This window comes from Poeciliopsis prolifica, unplaced genomic scaffold (genome assembly GCF_027474105.1).
Source record: "Poeciliopsis prolifica strain line A6 unplaced genomic scaffold, Auburn_PproV2 SCAFFOLD003, whole genome shotgun sequence".
NCBI lineage: Eukaryota > Metazoa > Chordata > Actinopteri > Cyprinodontiformes > Poeciliidae > Poeciliopsis > Poeciliopsis prolifica.
Genome location: NW_026562378.1, coordinates 15,597,882 through 15,615,046, shown reverse-complemented (window position 1 = coordinate 15,615,046; position 17,165 = coordinate 15,597,882). Strand labels below are relative to the sequence as shown.

Here is a 17,165-nt window from a genome sequence, read left to right as displayed (position 1 = left end):
TTTTATGCCAGTGCAAGCCTCATGAGTAGGAAAATATCAATTAGTTTGTTCAAAAGTCCAAATCTTTTACAAATGGCTTTAATGATCAAATTTAAAACAGCCATTATAAATATGACTGTTTTTACTCAGATGATAGATCATGTCAAATCTCCAACAGAGCTGTCCCTTTTTTTTTTTTTTTTTTTTTTTTTTTTTTTTACGTTATTCAATAGTACCTTAAACTCTACTGAACAGTTTAATTTGTACATCTGGTAAATTCTGTATATTTTTGAAACTTTCTAAGAGCAAACTTCTGACAAAATGCAGTTCTTTAATGGATTACAGTTTTTAGACCTCTGTTCCAATCTTGTACACTCAAGTTTCCAGATCAGATGTTTTTAACCTAGCCGAAAAAGCTTTTGCAGTGGCGACTCTAACAGTAGCATGATTTGCCTCTACAAATCATGCTACTTCCATCAATAATTATGTTTCAATCTTGTTAAAACAAATGCTTAATTTTTCATAAATAGTATGAACAATTTTTTTCTATTTCTTTCCCAGGTAGTAGGCACCGTTGGCATTACGGTCCTAATATTGGTTGGCATAAACATATTCAGTGAAATGTAATAAACAAATAATATGCATAATCAATCATACATGGCATGTTGGCTTTACAATAAAATTTTTATTTAGTAATTACAGGTAACATCACAGCAACAGCGAAAACATCACAGTACACAGAACATTCTAAATATCTTTTGTTTGATTTTTGTTTGTAATAAATCAAGCAATGAAAGAGGACAAAATTCAAGGCCAAAAACAGAAGTCAATGAAATATTTTGAATATTTTAATTATTTAAAAAGCATTTTAAATCAAGTCTAGAAATATGACTGCAACAAATGATAAGGCACTTCAACTTAAAAGTGTGCATTCTTGCTGCCTTAAAATTTTAAGTTATCCGATAAACTGCACTAAATGTGTAGATATCTAGAAGTTAAATTCCTCTTTTCAGCTATATAGTCTCATTCATTAAAAAAATACTTCTCATATTTATTATTATATGTTACAGTTTTAAATGTTATTCTCATATATCAACTTATCCTACAGTTTGGATGATGCACATTTAATAATGGTCACCGTGTCTGATTTGTTTTAGGAACAGATTTCACTCAAATATGCTCAAAAAGTACAGTGTTATTTGTTTCCTTTGAAAACAATTGTAATCAAATTAATTGTGATCAAATGACCAAATATTTCAACTTATAATTTTAAGTCACAAGATATAAACTCAGACTAGTAAGTTCTAAAGCTAAAAAGTAGCATTTTTTGTGAGAAATACACGTATATTCAATGAGCCTGTGAAGTTCACTTAATTACACAATGAACAATGAATTACCTGAATATATTATACAGTTCTCAAAGGAGGGGAAACAATAAAAGAGCTACTTTGCAACAATCATTTTAAGAGACCTACACACAAAATAACAAAAGGAAAAAGGAAGGTAGAGAACACTAATAATCAACCAGTACAAAAGGCAAAAGATGAAAAGTTTGCAAACTGTGATTGTCGGACAGCACAGACACATACTCATGATTCCAGATGTTTTAGTTTTACATGTGCTAGTAGGCCCATATCTCATCACGGGTCCCCTACATGTATCAATTGGCTTAGTCTCCTTTTCTCTGTGGCACCATTTGCGGAGCCTCACCATTGCACCGTGACTGCTGCTCCTCCTGCTGCACTCCAGGCTGCAAGGATTGTGCAGGGTTGGTTGCAGTCTGTGTGTCAGAGGCCTTTTCTTTAAGAGCAGCAGCTTTAAGGGCAGCTGCCATGCTGAGGCCGCCACCAGCTGAAGGAGCAGGACCACCTCCGGGTGTGTTGGCATCGGCTGCTGCCCCTGCTGCAGCTCCTGCTGCAGCTCCTGCTGCAGCTCCTGCAGCTCCTGAGTCACTCTGGTCAGGCCCTCGAAGCCGTTTCATCAGGGTAGTTACCCTAACAGCTTTCTGAGAGACAAACAGTTCGCCATGAAATGTAAAAAACTTATCCAAAACCTTAAATAATGTCATTCAAGTCTGCAATGCATATGTGTTTTTCATTTTCACTTTCAAAAATGACAATTGTGCAAATGCATGTGGGAGGTGCAACATTAAATAACTTCAATATATAAATCAAGGCTAACCTAAACACTGTGGGTGAGCTATTAGACTGTTTAAATGGCATATTCTCATATTTGTGTCAGAGGCCTTGTTGTAGTTAATTGCACCTTCCTGTTGTTTGTAGTTTTTACACAAAAACTCTAGACGTTTTGCTTTTACACAAATGCTAGGTTTATGCTGCTGGAAAAAAGTTGAGTTATATTAATCAAACATTGTGTCAAAAGCTGTTAACTAGTTTGTTGAGTTAGAGAAGAAACTAGAAAGAACCCAATCTTAAAGCACCATTTTAATTCAAAAGCTTTACAAGGATCATTCTTAACAACCAAGCTCAGAAGCTGCATTAACAAAAAATAGGATACTCCATTAAATCTGCAGTTCTTTGCCAGGAAATGTTCTCACATTGATGTCCTAAGTAAGTATCTGTCTCTACAAAACGAATGTGCATGAACAGGAAAAGAAATGTTGTCTAATGTGAATATTTGTTATTTATGTGAGTGAGTCTACCTTCCACTTTGCTTTGAAAAAGTTCTTCTCGATTTGGGCACAAACTCCATCTTTAATGTTCTTGTCAGAGGCCGCATTTCCAGAAATCCTGAAAATAGTAAACAAAAGGACAATAATTTTCAGCACTAGCAATACTTAGAAAAGCTTCATAATTCAAATTGTTATAGCTGGATCTTGCAGAAATTCGCATATGGAAAAGTCAAAAACATGATAAGCATCTTCAAAATAGAATGATCTGCACTTTAAGGACAATATTTTCTATGTCAATAATTTTTATTTCCAAAGAGTTGCAACATTACAAAGCAGAACCAGGGGGCATCAGTAGAAGAATCACATGTGGAGTTGGTCGAAGGACACAGAGGTCACCTTGTATTAAATCAGCATGGATTCCATTGGGAAGGGAAAAGCAATCCATTTCAATCAATCAAGACAGACAGTTACAAGCGAGAATTGTTGTATTGTGCATCAGGCAGCTAAAAAGGGCCAAGGCATTTTTGTCTGCACCTCAACGGATGTATTATATTTTCATATGATGACATGAGATTTGACCACCATTTAGATCTCTTAAATTGAAATCTTAAATCCTTTACGTCTTCTACATGAGTACACAGCTAAATATTTTTCTCTGAATGCTTCACTTTGTTGTTGTTTTTTAAATTTATATTTACTAAAGAAGGTGTATTTAACTTAATTCCTTTTTTACCATTCATGTGCAATAGCTTCCTGTGCAGTCAGTCGCTGGTCTTGGTCGATATCCATCAAAGATGCTACCAAGGTTTTGGCTGTGAAACACAAAAAACACAAGAAAATAAGATTTCTATTTGATTTGTATTACTAAAATTCAGTCTTTTGATATGTTGTCTGTGATATGGTTAATGCACAGATTGAAATAACTTAGAATATGACTATATATTACCAGAATCTGAAATGTCATCCCAGTAGGGAGAATCAAATTCATAGTCCCCAGACAAAATCTTTAGAAAGAGGTTCTTGTCACGGCTATCTGGGTCTTCTTCGTCAGAATCGTCATAGAAAGGAGGGTTCCCTGATAAACTTTGAAGAAATGTATTGCATAATTTTTAGAATGAAATCAGTTAATAAATTTAATGCGCTTAAAAGTACATAATTTAATACTTACAGTATATACATGATGACACCGATGGCCCAGCAGTCCACTGGTCGACCGTATCTCTGTCTTCCAACCACTTCAGGTGCTGCAGTTGGAGCAAAGGTAATGTCCCATATTTATTTATTTTTTTTTTAAATGATATGATTTGTTTTATTTAAATTACTACTATAAATTAAGATCAGATGACATGCCACCCACCGAGATACTCTGGAGTCCCACACGGGTCTTTAATTAGTCCATTTTCCAGTTTTGCCAGCTGAAACTCGCTGATAACAATTTTGGAGTGCTTCAAACGATTATAGTACACCAAATTCTCCAGCTGTATTAATAGAGGATAGCCAAGCAACAAAGGATCCATTGTAGTTCATTGATCTGTGTTGATTGTTACGACATTCATCCTACTCGGAGAACTTTTCATCTGCTGGGAGATGAAATGCTTCTTCATTTTCACTAGGTGTCAGTAGTAGACTTACCTTCAGGTTTCTGTGGACAATCTTCAGAGAGTGCAGGTAAGCCACGGCCTCCAGAACTTGCCTCATTACATTGCTAGTGTCCCTTTCTGAATAGTAGCCTTGGTCCAAAATCCAATCAAAGACCTCCCTTCCTGTAGCACTGATGAGAGTACAGGTCTGGGTTAGAAAGCATTGAATTGAATCGTGTTGTTTAATAATGAAAGGCCCCCCACAAAGAACTCACAGCTCCAGAAAGATGAAGTACTCCTTCTTAGTTTCAAATGCATCAACCAGCTGGAGGATGTTGTGATGTTTTATCCTTTAAATAAAAGAATAGAGTTAGGAGTAGAGTTCACTGAGTGATGTAAGAAGACAACCAAAATACAAGCTACAATTTACTGTTAAGGTAGCCAGTTAAATACAAGGACTGCTGGAAATCAGAGAATCACCTGCTTCCATCTCGTACAACTGTTTCATGTCATGACTGATTTCCAGATGCTAGATCTTATTTATTGTTCTTTATTCAGCTGTAGTGATATAAATAAATCTATTTAACTGTTGACATTTAACGTTTTTCAATAACTTTAGGTCTGATTTATGAATTCAGTAAAAAGAAAATATGTAAATTGACCAACAGATATTTAGTGAATTATGTTTGGACTTTTGTCCATTGTATGTCTTCTACAGCATATTAGTGATGGAATGTGTCTTGATAGATATTCTTTAAATGAGGTTAGATTGGATAACTGTGTTAATGCGCACTTACATCTTCAAGATCATTATCTCATTCTTTGCAGCTTTCCTAACTTTCCTTCCATCCTTTTTGTTAAACTTTTTACATGTGTACATTTTCAAGGTATTCCTGTCCTTTGCTCGGAATATCTCACAAAACTCCTCCCTGTAAAATAAAGACAACACTGCAATCATTTGGCGAATTTTGAATTAAATCACCACAGGACAACAAATATGTGAGAATTTACAACCCCAAAAAAACTTGTACTCACGACTTAACAACTTGTCCGAGGTCATATTTGTCAGTCACCTCCATGGGACTGTTATAATCCTTCTTCTCTCCGAGTGTGAGACAACCAAACGGCATGGCAGCTTGTGCCCTTCAGCCAATGAGAGTCCTGCCACAGCGCAACACCTCAAGATTACAGTGGAAAATAAAGTTTAATTTCAACAAACCTCTTCAGAGAAAGGTCTGCAGTAATCTACTGTGATAATGTGTTAATATCTATAAGAAAACAAACCAAGAAATGAATGCACAATGATGCACTTCAGACAAAAAAAAATCTCTATAAATTAATAGGCATATATAGGGAACAGTTTGTGGCTTTAATTGTTTTTCTTTTACAGTTTTGCATCTGAGAATACTGCAGGTGAGCATAATTGGGCATGCAGAGGTAATAATTTCACGTTACAACTGGGGCTACAGAACATAATGACTTATTTCAATAATGTAGCTTTCTGCAGTGAGCTTCAGCTTGTTTCTCTCAGGTTCTGCGGTGAGTTGATGCCGTACTGCAGCAGGAGCTGCCACGACATTCATTCATCTCCTTTATAACAAAAGAACTAAAACTGAAATAAAAGTAAAGTACCGCTACACTTCCAGCCCTGGGAAAAGTGCAGTTTTGTAGAAAGATGCCACAAAACAGTATTTAATATCTGAGAAGTGTATAAAATGAATCTAAGCAAAATTGTTTCTTGTATTTATTCATATTAGGTATGATTCAAATTATTCATATCACTGGCATTTTTAGATTTAAAATAATTTTTCTTCATCTAACAGGTTTCTTTTTTATAGAGAACAAAAGAGGCAAATCTCAAAATATAACACAATGGGAAGGATATCAAGTTTGAAAAAAAAAGTGGTATTCAGAAAATTATGGTTAATTGATAATCATTTCAAAAAGCTTTCTTAGAATTTAAACCAAAACAATTTCTCATAGTATTTGATCTTTTTGTATGCTTTCACTTTGACAATGCACCTTTGAGGATAAGCCATTATCTTGATTTTTAGCACCCTGTATAGATTACCTATCTGTTTATTTTGGTCTCTCCAACATGTTTACAGTCAGAACAAACATACTGGTAAGATCAAAAGATAGTGTTGGACCTAAACCCCCAAGGGGCAGAATTATTTAGGGTTGAATTATACCATTCATGGCGATGTTCATATTGCAACAAAAATGTATATGCTATTTCTAGATAAAAAGTTTTAAGTAATGCATTTGAGAAAAAATACTAAACTTTCATTTTTTAAATTTTAAATTCTTAAATATTTGTTTATTTCTTCCACTATGAAGGTTTAAAAATCTATAACAAATGACCAAATCAGAACTTAGGACACAATCATAGTCTATAACAGATAGAATCACTTGTCAGAGACTATTAATATGATGCAAAATGGCATCACTACAATAACAACTGCTTTGTTACTATCAAAGCAAATTGCTTGCTTAAGGAAATTATTTCCTTAAAATACTGTAAACAAAACACACCATGTTTCTCTGTGATATCTCATATTTTCACATTTCAAGAGTTTTCAAAGATCACAGCTGAAATCTCTCTCCTGCACAGATCTGAAAATGAAGAGAACATTGTAATCACTTGAGAATGAATAAATATTTGGACATAATATGGAGTGACAGTGACACCGCTAAAACTGGACATTTGTCCAAAATTGATAAAAAGACAAGGCAGTAATTGGTAAATGAAGAGCAGCACACTGGCAACAGCAACACTAAAGTTACTGTAGAAATTAATGTGAAGGCCTGTCTAAGTACTACAGAGTGATAAGATGCACATGTAATGCAGTAGGAATCTGTGTGCTATTTTCTTGACTGATAACTTCATGCAAAATTATGTAGATCGGTTTGAATATTTTGGAAACAATACCTTTACTAAAAGAGAGTAAGTGGACATCTATTTCAAATTTATTAAATTCACAATAATTGATAGTCAATATGAACTCTAAAAGCCTGAAAACTGAAAATGTTTTTAAATAAACACATAGTAATAAAACCAAGTATTTAGTTGTTAAGATTTTATCATCTCACTTTTATAGTTAAATCCAATTTAAAGGGAAATCATGACTTTTACTCCAGAGTGACTGATGTTGCTGTAACTGCAATTCAGAAATGCTACAATGTTTAAGAGCTACCAAATAGACATTACTGCTCACATGGATGACTTGTATGGAAAACTTGCTTATTTATTTTGGCAGGCCTTACAATAAAAGTGGAAGCATGTGCAGAAGAGTGGGAGTACAAAGATTGTGACTGTCTGCAGCCTCAGTCAAGACAAGAGGCAAATATTTCTCACAGCTATTGTGTCCAGAAGCTTTAAACAAAGAATCTAGAACTTGAATGTGACCTGAAAATGCAAAACTGGAAGCACAACTTAAGAGACCCTGTCCTTCCATTAATCCTTAACTACATTTCACCTTAGGCCAAAGGGCAAAACTCTTCTTTAGTTTTAGGAAAATTTTGTAGTTACTGTTTTCACATTCAATATTTACTTTTTAACCAGTGGCGAAAAAAGATCCAAAATGTCACTTGATCGATGACCAAAAAATCAACACGCCATGCTTCATCTAGTACACTTCTACTAAGTGTGTTATTACTTAAGATTTTAAAATACAAATAATTTAAACAACTATAAACTAAGCTTTAAAGTCTCCTTCTGATAATACATTTTTGGACCTTTAATTTGATGAAGCAGAAATTAGTTTTAGAATTAACAGTTCTTGGAGGGAAATTAAAACTAGTTTTGTTATTTCTCAATCCACAAAAGCTATGTTAGCGGATGTCATGAAGTAATCAAACAGACAAGATGTCTTTAGAAAAAACATCTGGTTAGTATGGTTATATCTGTACAGTGTTTTGTTTAGTGAGCCATGCTTCAAATTTTGAAAGGCAGTGAACTGACGCATTCTTTAAGGGATTTCTTGTAAGTTAAAAAGTTTCACTTGAAGTTATGAATTTATCAAATTCTAGAATTATTCCATAGAGTCTATACAAATATACATAAATTATCACATCTTTTCATTTATTTATTGCTGACTTCATAACAGAGTATCATTGTCCCCTGTTGTAATATTTGTTTGTTCAATTCATATGACTTTGAAGGTCTCTTAATTATTAACTACATCATTTAAAAGTACCTAGCCTTGTTGCCATTCTTTTGTAGACAGAAGAGTGTAAGTGTTGTAAAAGTAAAGTCTGGGCAATTATTTTTGGGAGATAAGCTGGAAACTGTGAAGATTAAATCAAACAGTTTATGTCTCCAGTGCTGCACTGTGGTTACTATATGTAATAAGAATTAAAAACACTTATTTAAATCATGTTTATGCACAGTTAGGGGTCCAGCTGGAGTAGCCCAAGGGATTTTGTCTCTTCTATTCCATTAGTTTTCCATTCTCAAATCCATCCCAGACAATAGTGTTTGCTCAAGGCTAGTTTTATTCCAGAAGTATGCACAAATAGTCGAGGCCTGAGAAGCACTAATACAAAGAGGCCATCTCTCATTGCAGAGCTCTACCTCTAACATTTCTATTCTTCGATCTTCTCATTCAAAAGACACTTCAGTATGGCTCGTTTTGTCCTAAAGGAAGGAACTCTGAGTTCTGCATCAGACTGCAGCTGAAGCAGAGGTTTAAGAGATTTATGATAGATAGATCACATCCTTCTATTCACTAAATTTCAATAACTATACTGTCTTGATTTCAGAAATATTAATTAGTTACTGAAGGAGAGCCTTAACATATATTGTTATCATATAGACTTTTTTTTCTTGTACATAAAACACCTAAAAGACAGAACAAAGTTCAGCCTGAATCTTAAAAAAAACCTTTCATAACATGTCTAATGGGGCTTTCTGGAAAATTTGAACTGCCTCCGTCTTTTCTCCACATCACCCAAAAACTGCCTCGGAGACAAACAATAGTCCAAACAGCAAGCAGAATTAAAGCCCAGCGCTGCTGTGAGACCATTTATTGCAATCATCAGACGCTCACTGAATCACGGCTCCTCACACCTTTTCCCGGAAGCTTGACTCAGTTAGTAGCACTGCACAGCAAACACCAAACGGCACAGAAAAGTCAGGCAGGATTTCCTGAACATTTTGTCTTTTTTCTCATAAAAGCAATTTTGGAGATTAAAGGCTGTTCTACATAAAATTGACACAAAGAAGCCCACTGCTGCTGAATCAGAGATATTTTATCTTTAGCTTTTCAGAGATCTGAGTGATAAAGTCTTCATAATGGGAGCATCAATGCTGCTTCAAATTAATACTACTCACCATTGAGAAAGCTCAAATGTGAACACTAATTGGAGTTAATGAAAACACTAGAGTTCCTCTTTTAGATTTGTAGATTGTATTGTTTCACTTTTACATTTTAAGAATTCAATAGGTAGAACAAAACATCCTTTGTTTTTAATTTCTCTTTAATGATGCAGCAAATGCAGTAGCCCCTGTGGATTACAGAATTTGAGGAAAAAAATTAACTTTAATTGAAATTGGGATGAAAAAAAATCATCCTACAGTCTCACAATAGAATAAGGCCATGTATGTATTGTTTGTCCTCGTCAAATGGAAGACAGTAGCACACCTTTTGTGCTAATGTACAAAAGATTTTTTTCATTTGTATGCCCCTTAATGTTTTTTTGTTTGTTTCTGCTTGTGTAAAGTGTGATCATCCTTAGAACTGTCATTAATATGTAGACTTTCAGTCTTTATCCCCTCCTAAGTTGCCACAAACAATGAAAAAAAAAAAATAAAGCTGAAACTGGAAAGAACCAGAAGAAACTTCCTTTCTGATGGACAGACTGAAGTCCATCTGCAGCAGAGTGGAGACACGGCATTCTGTTCTTTAAACATGCCGCAGCTTTTCAAACTACAAGAACAGCCTCCAAAAACCTGGTACCACACAAGATGGATCATCAACATTGTCTTACATATCTGTGTGAAGACATACATAATCAAACTTGTTAAAGGATGTGTTCTTTGTTTGTCAGTCTGCTTTGTTGGTCTGCTGAGGGTTGTGAGTGGGTTGATCTTATATGCTGAATGTTGTTTTTGTTGTTGTTAGTGTGCACTATTAGTGGTAAAATTCTATGAAATAAAACTTTAAAAAGCAAATAGCCTCAATGTCTGCTGAGTGGGGAAAAAAATATCCAGGCCATAATCCTTAACCAATATCGTCTTAAAAATATGAAGATATGTCTGGACTTTACAAAAAAGAGTTTATAATCTCTTTATTTTTTAAAATATTTAAATCAGACTGTTTTAGACTTCTTTGAAACTACCAATGAATTCCCAGCTCCCTTCCTTGTGCTGCATTTTTTATTTAATTGACTGCCTTGTTTCCCATGAATCACCTTGTTTTTATTATTCATCTTCAGTTTTACTGTATTCTTTTCATTTTCATTAAATTTCTTGCATTTTTTAAATTTACCTTTCTTTCATGTGGTCAAACTTAACTCCAAAAAAATGTGAGCTCTCAATATTTCAAATATTAAGAGATTTGTGTCAGTTTGACAGCCACCAAGTTAAAGTTGGGCTCTTGGAAAATTCATAACTTAACTACATGGCTTATCATTTATCTAATGACTGGATATGTATGTGGCTTACATTAAAAAACAGTGATAATATCGTCACTTCTTGATGGAGATCATTGGGATGATTGTTCTTTAAACAGTTGTAGTTTGAAAACAGTTAAGCATCTTTCAGAGAATGTGGTTCTAAAAATAATTCCAGATAATAATTCCATCCATCCATCCATCCATCCATCCATCCATCCATCCATCCATCCATCCATCCATCCATCCATCCATCCCATCCATCCATCCATCCATCCATCCATCATCCATCCATCCATCCATCCATCCATCCATCCATCCATCCATCCATCCATCCATCCATCCATCCATCCATCCATCCATCCATCCATCCATATTTTGTTGATAGATTCCTTTGTCCAAGCCAGGTTTGCATCCATTCAAGCTCCTACTCACAAGTGCAATAATATTTATAGAAAAAAAAAATCCATGCACACAATGAGAAAGTGGACACTATAAACAGAGAAACAGACATGGAATTACATGTTTGGCCTACTTATGTGAGTCATATCAACGTCCTGAGATTAATGTGTAATAATGCATGCTAATTTTTCCAGTTCATGTTGTGATTAAAGTTGATATGTTTGAATTGTTTTGTCCAAATTCAATTGCTGCATTGCCTCATCTTCTCATCTTCTTGATGTATGAATAGTGTTCTTAGCAATTGTATTAGTTCACATTGCTACAGTGAAGGTGTATTCTCGCTGAAGGATAAATAGGACCCCCACCTCCAGTCAATGAATTTAGAATTTATTTTTAAATATATTTTCCCTACATATTTATAAAAAATAGTTTGGAAAAATTAGGTATGGGGGATATTTGATAGTCTTTTCTTTCATAATAGGAAAGAAAAATGTAATTAATGTCAGTTTAAGGTCTTGCTGCGTACTTTATTTAGAAACTGTTTATCTTTGTTTTTTATTAGAAAATGGCTGTGAATCATGCAACTTTAACTTCTATAAATATGCTGTTTGTGTTTTTTATGCTGCTATTTTGGGTTTGAATTGTTGTTCGAAGCGACACGAGACAGTGGCAGCAGGCCAGAGCTGCAGATTTTGGCATCAACTGAGGCTCTTCAAAGGAAACTGCGTGGTGACATGGGGGCAGATGGTGGTGATGATTTTTGAGCCAATTCTTATGGCCGCTAAAGCTTTATTTAAATGCCTCATTAGTGATGCATGTCTGTATGCAAAACAGAAGTGTACCTATCTGCACCTCTGATTTTACATCGGATAATAAGGTTGATAACTTCAGTCCAAAAGGTGAAGACAAATGATGGTGCAAAGACGAACTCACCAAATTTGTACATGTTTGGGACTTTAAGAATCCTGCAGGAGGAACTTGCAATCTCCACACATAAAGATCATCTTGCCAGAATGCAACAACTTCCAACACCCAAGGAAAATTAACAAGGATAAATGAATAGTGCTTGCTTTTTTTTAAGTAAAAAAAATCCGGATTTGTGGAGAAAATTTTGATCAGCATGAATCAGCCTCCTTTTGATTTGCTCTGCATTGACTCCACCATTCATCTCTTTCTCAAGCATCACTGGCTCATCTGATCAGTTTCTTCTGATGTTGTTTTGTTGCCATGGTTTCCAAGTGCTACAGTATGCACCAAGGTACTGTCTGTGCAGAACAGCTCTGTGTGTTCTCACTGCCGTCACTGGCCAACACTCCTGCCACTTTATGTGACTGGTACAGAGCTGGAATTCAGACTAGAGTCTAAAAATTGACAGGATTTGAGCCAAGCTCATAATATTGCAGATTATTACCACATATAACTCATAGGCAAAAATGTTAGCCTTTTCTTTAATTTCTCATCCATAAGTAAAGAAATCAGTAAAGTCCAACAAAACAGATTAGTGCAAACCAAATAACATACCAAAGGTCACACATGTGTTATAATCATGTCTATAGTCACTCTCTTCAATGATGACCCTTTCAGTTTCTCTCAATGAGCCATTGCCAGTTTAGAAGAGCAGAGTAAACACACTCCAATGAGGAGATATAGCCATGTGTGTGGCATTTGAAGGGCTAAATTAACCTAACATCAGGAGAGAAGCAAACAAGATGTTGCTTGCTGTAAAACTGTGAAAGAGGTGGATGGAAACACTCTTGACTTAACAGGAACTAAATTTCCACACTTGTCATTTATGTATACACGTGAGCTGGTTTTAGCACTGCAGCACAACCAACTGCAGCAGAAAGTTAGAAAAGTATCTTAGGGGATGGCGGAGCCCACAGAGGTCTCTGCTACCCAAATTACAGAGACTTTCATCCTCTACAAGGCTGTCACAGGTTTGAGTCCCGGCCTATTGACCTTTGCCAAATGTATACTTCTTCTCTCACAGCCCACTTTCAGGTCAAATAAAGGCTATTAGAGTCAAAACGGTATCTGTTCAAAGCTGTCATTAGTCATTCCTAAGTATGTAACATAGTTTATGATATTAGTAATTTGCATGGCGCAACCATCTATTTAGACTATCCTTGTAGTTTATGTTGAGTACTTCTAAATAGTTTTGTTATAAGGATGTTGATTTAACATTGGCTGTTAGTAGCCATCATAATAAAAGTTTCTACAGGAATAAGTGATTGACATTAACGCCGTGAAAAAAAGTGTGTGTAAGAAAAAGCATAATCAGTTCATTTGAGTCAGTCTTAAGAGCAACCTTCTACTGATATTCATCTTACTTATCTGGAGGACACATGGTCTTCCTTGACTCCTGGTGTAGCGTTTCTTTCAGTATTTAAAAATCTTATGACTCTAATTTGTTAACGTTTTAAACATGAATCACAACTAACTAGAGTCTGCAGAAGTGTAAATGAATTAAGTCACTATTTCAATTAACCCCAAAACATCAAGGGGCCAAGGAGCCCTTGAATTCTCAGACTGAATCTAAAAATGTCATGTTTTATTTACAATAGGAAAAGTAGTTGACTTCCAATTCCAGCTTCCTTCTGTCACATGATGATGTGCCCCTGTGCAAAACAATGAACCTCAAGTTGCCAACTAACTTGTCTATTGGAGTATGAAAGTTTGTGTGACTGCATGAATGAGGTGTTACTGTAATGTAATTAGTGTTTTTCTTGTCGTTATGGCTAGAAAAGCACTACATATTTCAGACCATTTGAAAACTAACTTACTCAAAAAAGTTACAAATGTGTTACACTTGTCCTTTGTGACTCCTGTTATTCAACACAGTCTGTTTACAAAGTGCCTCTTCAATACACTTTAGTAATCAGAGATCTAATTCATATTCAAAAACACAAAATCCAATCAGTTCATTTATATGCAGAGACTCAAATACAGATGCACACTTCCTAATTCTGACATAATAATAATAACAATAATAATAATAAGGAGAAGTAGAAGAAGAAGAAGAAAAAAATCCTACCACATTCAGTTTATAGAACCTATTGGAAAAGTGTTAACTATCTAAGAAAACCCAGCTGACTGCATCAAATTATTAACTTAGCAGCAATCTCTCCTGCAGAGCAAACATGCGGCAACAGTGGAACGGAGCGACTCCCTTCGGATGCCAAGTACAACTAAGCTTAGTTTGATGTAAGTATTAAAATGCGTTAGCACTAGATGCAAGTCCTAGACAAAATATATTCAAAGAAGTATCCCCTTAGATTCAATTTATTTGCAGCTGTTGACATAATAGATGTTTCATAGTGATATCATGACGATGCAGACTGATAGTTGTTGATTTTAAGGACTCATTTTCTGAGGTTTTCTCTCCTCTTTGTAGTCCTGCTAGTCAGGACCACCACCAACTATCGTTTGGCATTCAATTAAAATGCTTTATGGATAAATGGGCCACTTTATTACACATTTGTCAACATGTGTGACTTATTAAGAAATATACTGACTTTGGTGTATTTAAATTGTATTTAGAGTTTCAAACATTATATACTGTATAGTTGTCACAAAGAACAGATATATTATGCACATAAATGGTCAAGCGTTCAAGAAGTGAGCATTAAACCAATGTTAAAATGTCTAACTCAAGAAGAAATTGTAAGTGAAATTGTTGCTATTTTTTACTAACAGTAATTAACAAAGATGCAACTTGCAACTAAAAATATCACAACATTTCAAATCTGATATCATTTTGTTTATTGTCCCATTAAAAGTATCTTAAATGAGAAAATATGCACCTTTGTATTTGTATTGAAAGTCAGCTTCATTCCCAAACATATGATGAGAGCTAATACCAACATATAGTAAAAAAAAAGGAGGTCACCTTGCCACACTAAGAGTAGAGAAGAATAGGATTTGATTAAACTGGAATGGGCCTCAATTCAAACTCTCATTTGGGCCCCAAACAACAGTGAGCTTCGTCAGTGACTGACTCTTGAATATCACTCAAAAAATTGTCTCTGAACCGTATCATTTACTGCATAGCTCAGCTTAGGACTGAAAATGATCCATTAATGTAGCATCGTATCGCATCATACTTCCATTTAAAAATTTGTTTTAATTTTTTTATTAAAGACACGTAGCAGGGCTATATGTATACCTTCATTCCAGAAATAAAAAAAACAACCTGGCATGTAAGTGAGTGGACTATTCTGACATGCACTACTTCTTTAGCTCTGCATGAAGAGGTAGTTAAAGAGTCCTTTATTATTTAATAAGTTGGAATAGCTGCTTCATTGTGAAACGATGACAAGTGATGACAAGAAGACAAGGACACTGCGTGATTGTGAGTGTGTTAAACTCATGAAGTGTTCTCACACTTGGAGTCTAAGAACTCCAAGTGTGAGAACACTTTCATCCAGGCTGCATGAGCTGCTGGTATCAAGTTTGTCAAAGGAGTTCCTTGAGTAAGCAAATATAAATAATAATAATAATAATAATAATAATAATAATAATAATAATAATAATAATAATAATAATAATAATAATAGCATTAAAATATCTGAGAAAGATGGATTCACATTATCTGCTGCTGAAGTAGATTGGCACATAAAACATTTGCCTCGTCATGTGTTTACCTGCTCAGACTGCCTGGACCTAATCTTCTAAGAAACAACTAAAATTCACTCAAATATGTTATTGCCAAAGTTTTATAAACAAAACACGTACGCTACCCTCCTGGGATTAGATTAAAACCTGTTTCTGAATAAATTATTCCCAGATATTCAGCATTTATGCCTGAATTTTTCCAATGTAACCAGAACATTTTTTTTGTTTGTTTGTTTGTTCACTTGTTTGTTTTGTGGTATTAGATTACAAAATAATAATAATTAAAAAAATAAAATAAAATAAAAACAATCTTTTCACTTACCTTCAATGACTGATTCCAATCTGCGATTCCGCCCCTCGTCTGCTTTGATGACGCTTTTTTTTTCTTGTTGCGCTTTTACTTTACTTTGATCTTCGCTGATGTTACAGGCGGCGTGCAGTCGGACAAATGTTAAGATCCTCAAGCATTTCCAACAAGTCAGCTTAACCACGGGAGTATTACGTGAGTGTGTGATGGTGAGAGCGGAGCTGAGATGATGCAGGGGGAGGAGTTGTGTGTGCGACGCACGTTGCACCGCTTTAATGTTTGATTGCGCGGTTACAGTACTGCATCAAATCTCCAACAACACATTTGTGTCTGTGTGTGTGGAGATTCGGTGATGACCAAATAAAGACCTTTTACGCACAGTAACTCCTCTAACTTACGCAAGACAACTTTGCTGTAAACTGTAAATGTAAGCGTGTATGTGCTCAACAGATTTGATCCAAAAGCAGAACAAATCGTGGATATACATAGAGAGCAAAATGAATGCCAAAATCTGCTTCTGTCATAGAGACTCTTATGATGGTTTGCAGAAACAACCAAATTTGCGTTTTGTCTCAGTCATAAAATTCCAAAAGTGAAACACAAAAAGATTAATTACGCTTATATATTTTAATATTTTATATCTGTAAACCTTATAAATATGCATAACTGAAAAAATAAAATAATAAATAATTTAAAAAACTACAAATTTGGTGTCTGCAAAATTTAGAATGTAACAAGAAAGAAGATTTCAGACACAGAGAGGTTGGCCTTGCGGTGTGTCAGGTAGGGAATCTGCCTTTGGCTCTGCTATGGAGTTTAAAAAGCCCAGGTTGCTTCATTATGAATCCTCTAATGATTGCCATTGCTGTATTGGTTGAGCTTCATCTAAAGCTGTTTGCAATGATTCTTCTTTGAATTTTAATAAAGTAATTTTGTTGATTGTTCAAGCACAGAAGTGTTACTTACACATATTAAAACTGATCATTTCTGCAGTGTGGGCTCATGCAAAGTCTTGAAAATATTATCTACTTAAAGT

The 17,165-nt window shown here is 34.9% G+C and overlaps 1 protein-coding gene across 2 annotated transcripts; it reads right to left on the bottom strand.

Moving 5' to 3' along the window:
- Positions 1 to 650: 650 nt before the first annotated feature.
- Positions 651 to 16,331, bottom strand: LOC129358449 (caM kinase-like vesicle-associated protein). Of its 2 annotated transcripts, none has more exons than XM_055027510.1 (11): positions 16,145 to 16,331; positions 5,227 to 5,369; positions 4,989 to 5,120; positions 4,467 to 4,541; positions 4,244 to 4,382; positions 3,969 to 4,089; positions 3,780 to 3,855; positions 3,558 to 3,694; positions 3,345 to 3,423; positions 2,642 to 2,729; positions 651 to 1,984 (listed from the first exon to the last, which is right to left on the bottom strand). In XM_055027510.1, the coding sequence occupies exons 2-11, from the start codon at positions 5,319 to 5,321 to the stop codon at positions 1,649 to 1,651; spliced, it is 1,278 nt and encodes a 425-aa protein (XP_054883485.1). In that variant the 5' UTR covers positions 5,322 to 5,369; positions 16,145 to 16,331; the 3' UTR covers positions 651 to 1,648. The 2 variants fall into 2 exon arrangements, with proteins under 2 accessions (XP_054883485.1, XP_054883486.1); XM_055027511.1 differs by having other exon boundaries at positions 5,227 to 5,352.
- Positions 16,332 to 17,165: the final 834 nt, after the last annotated feature.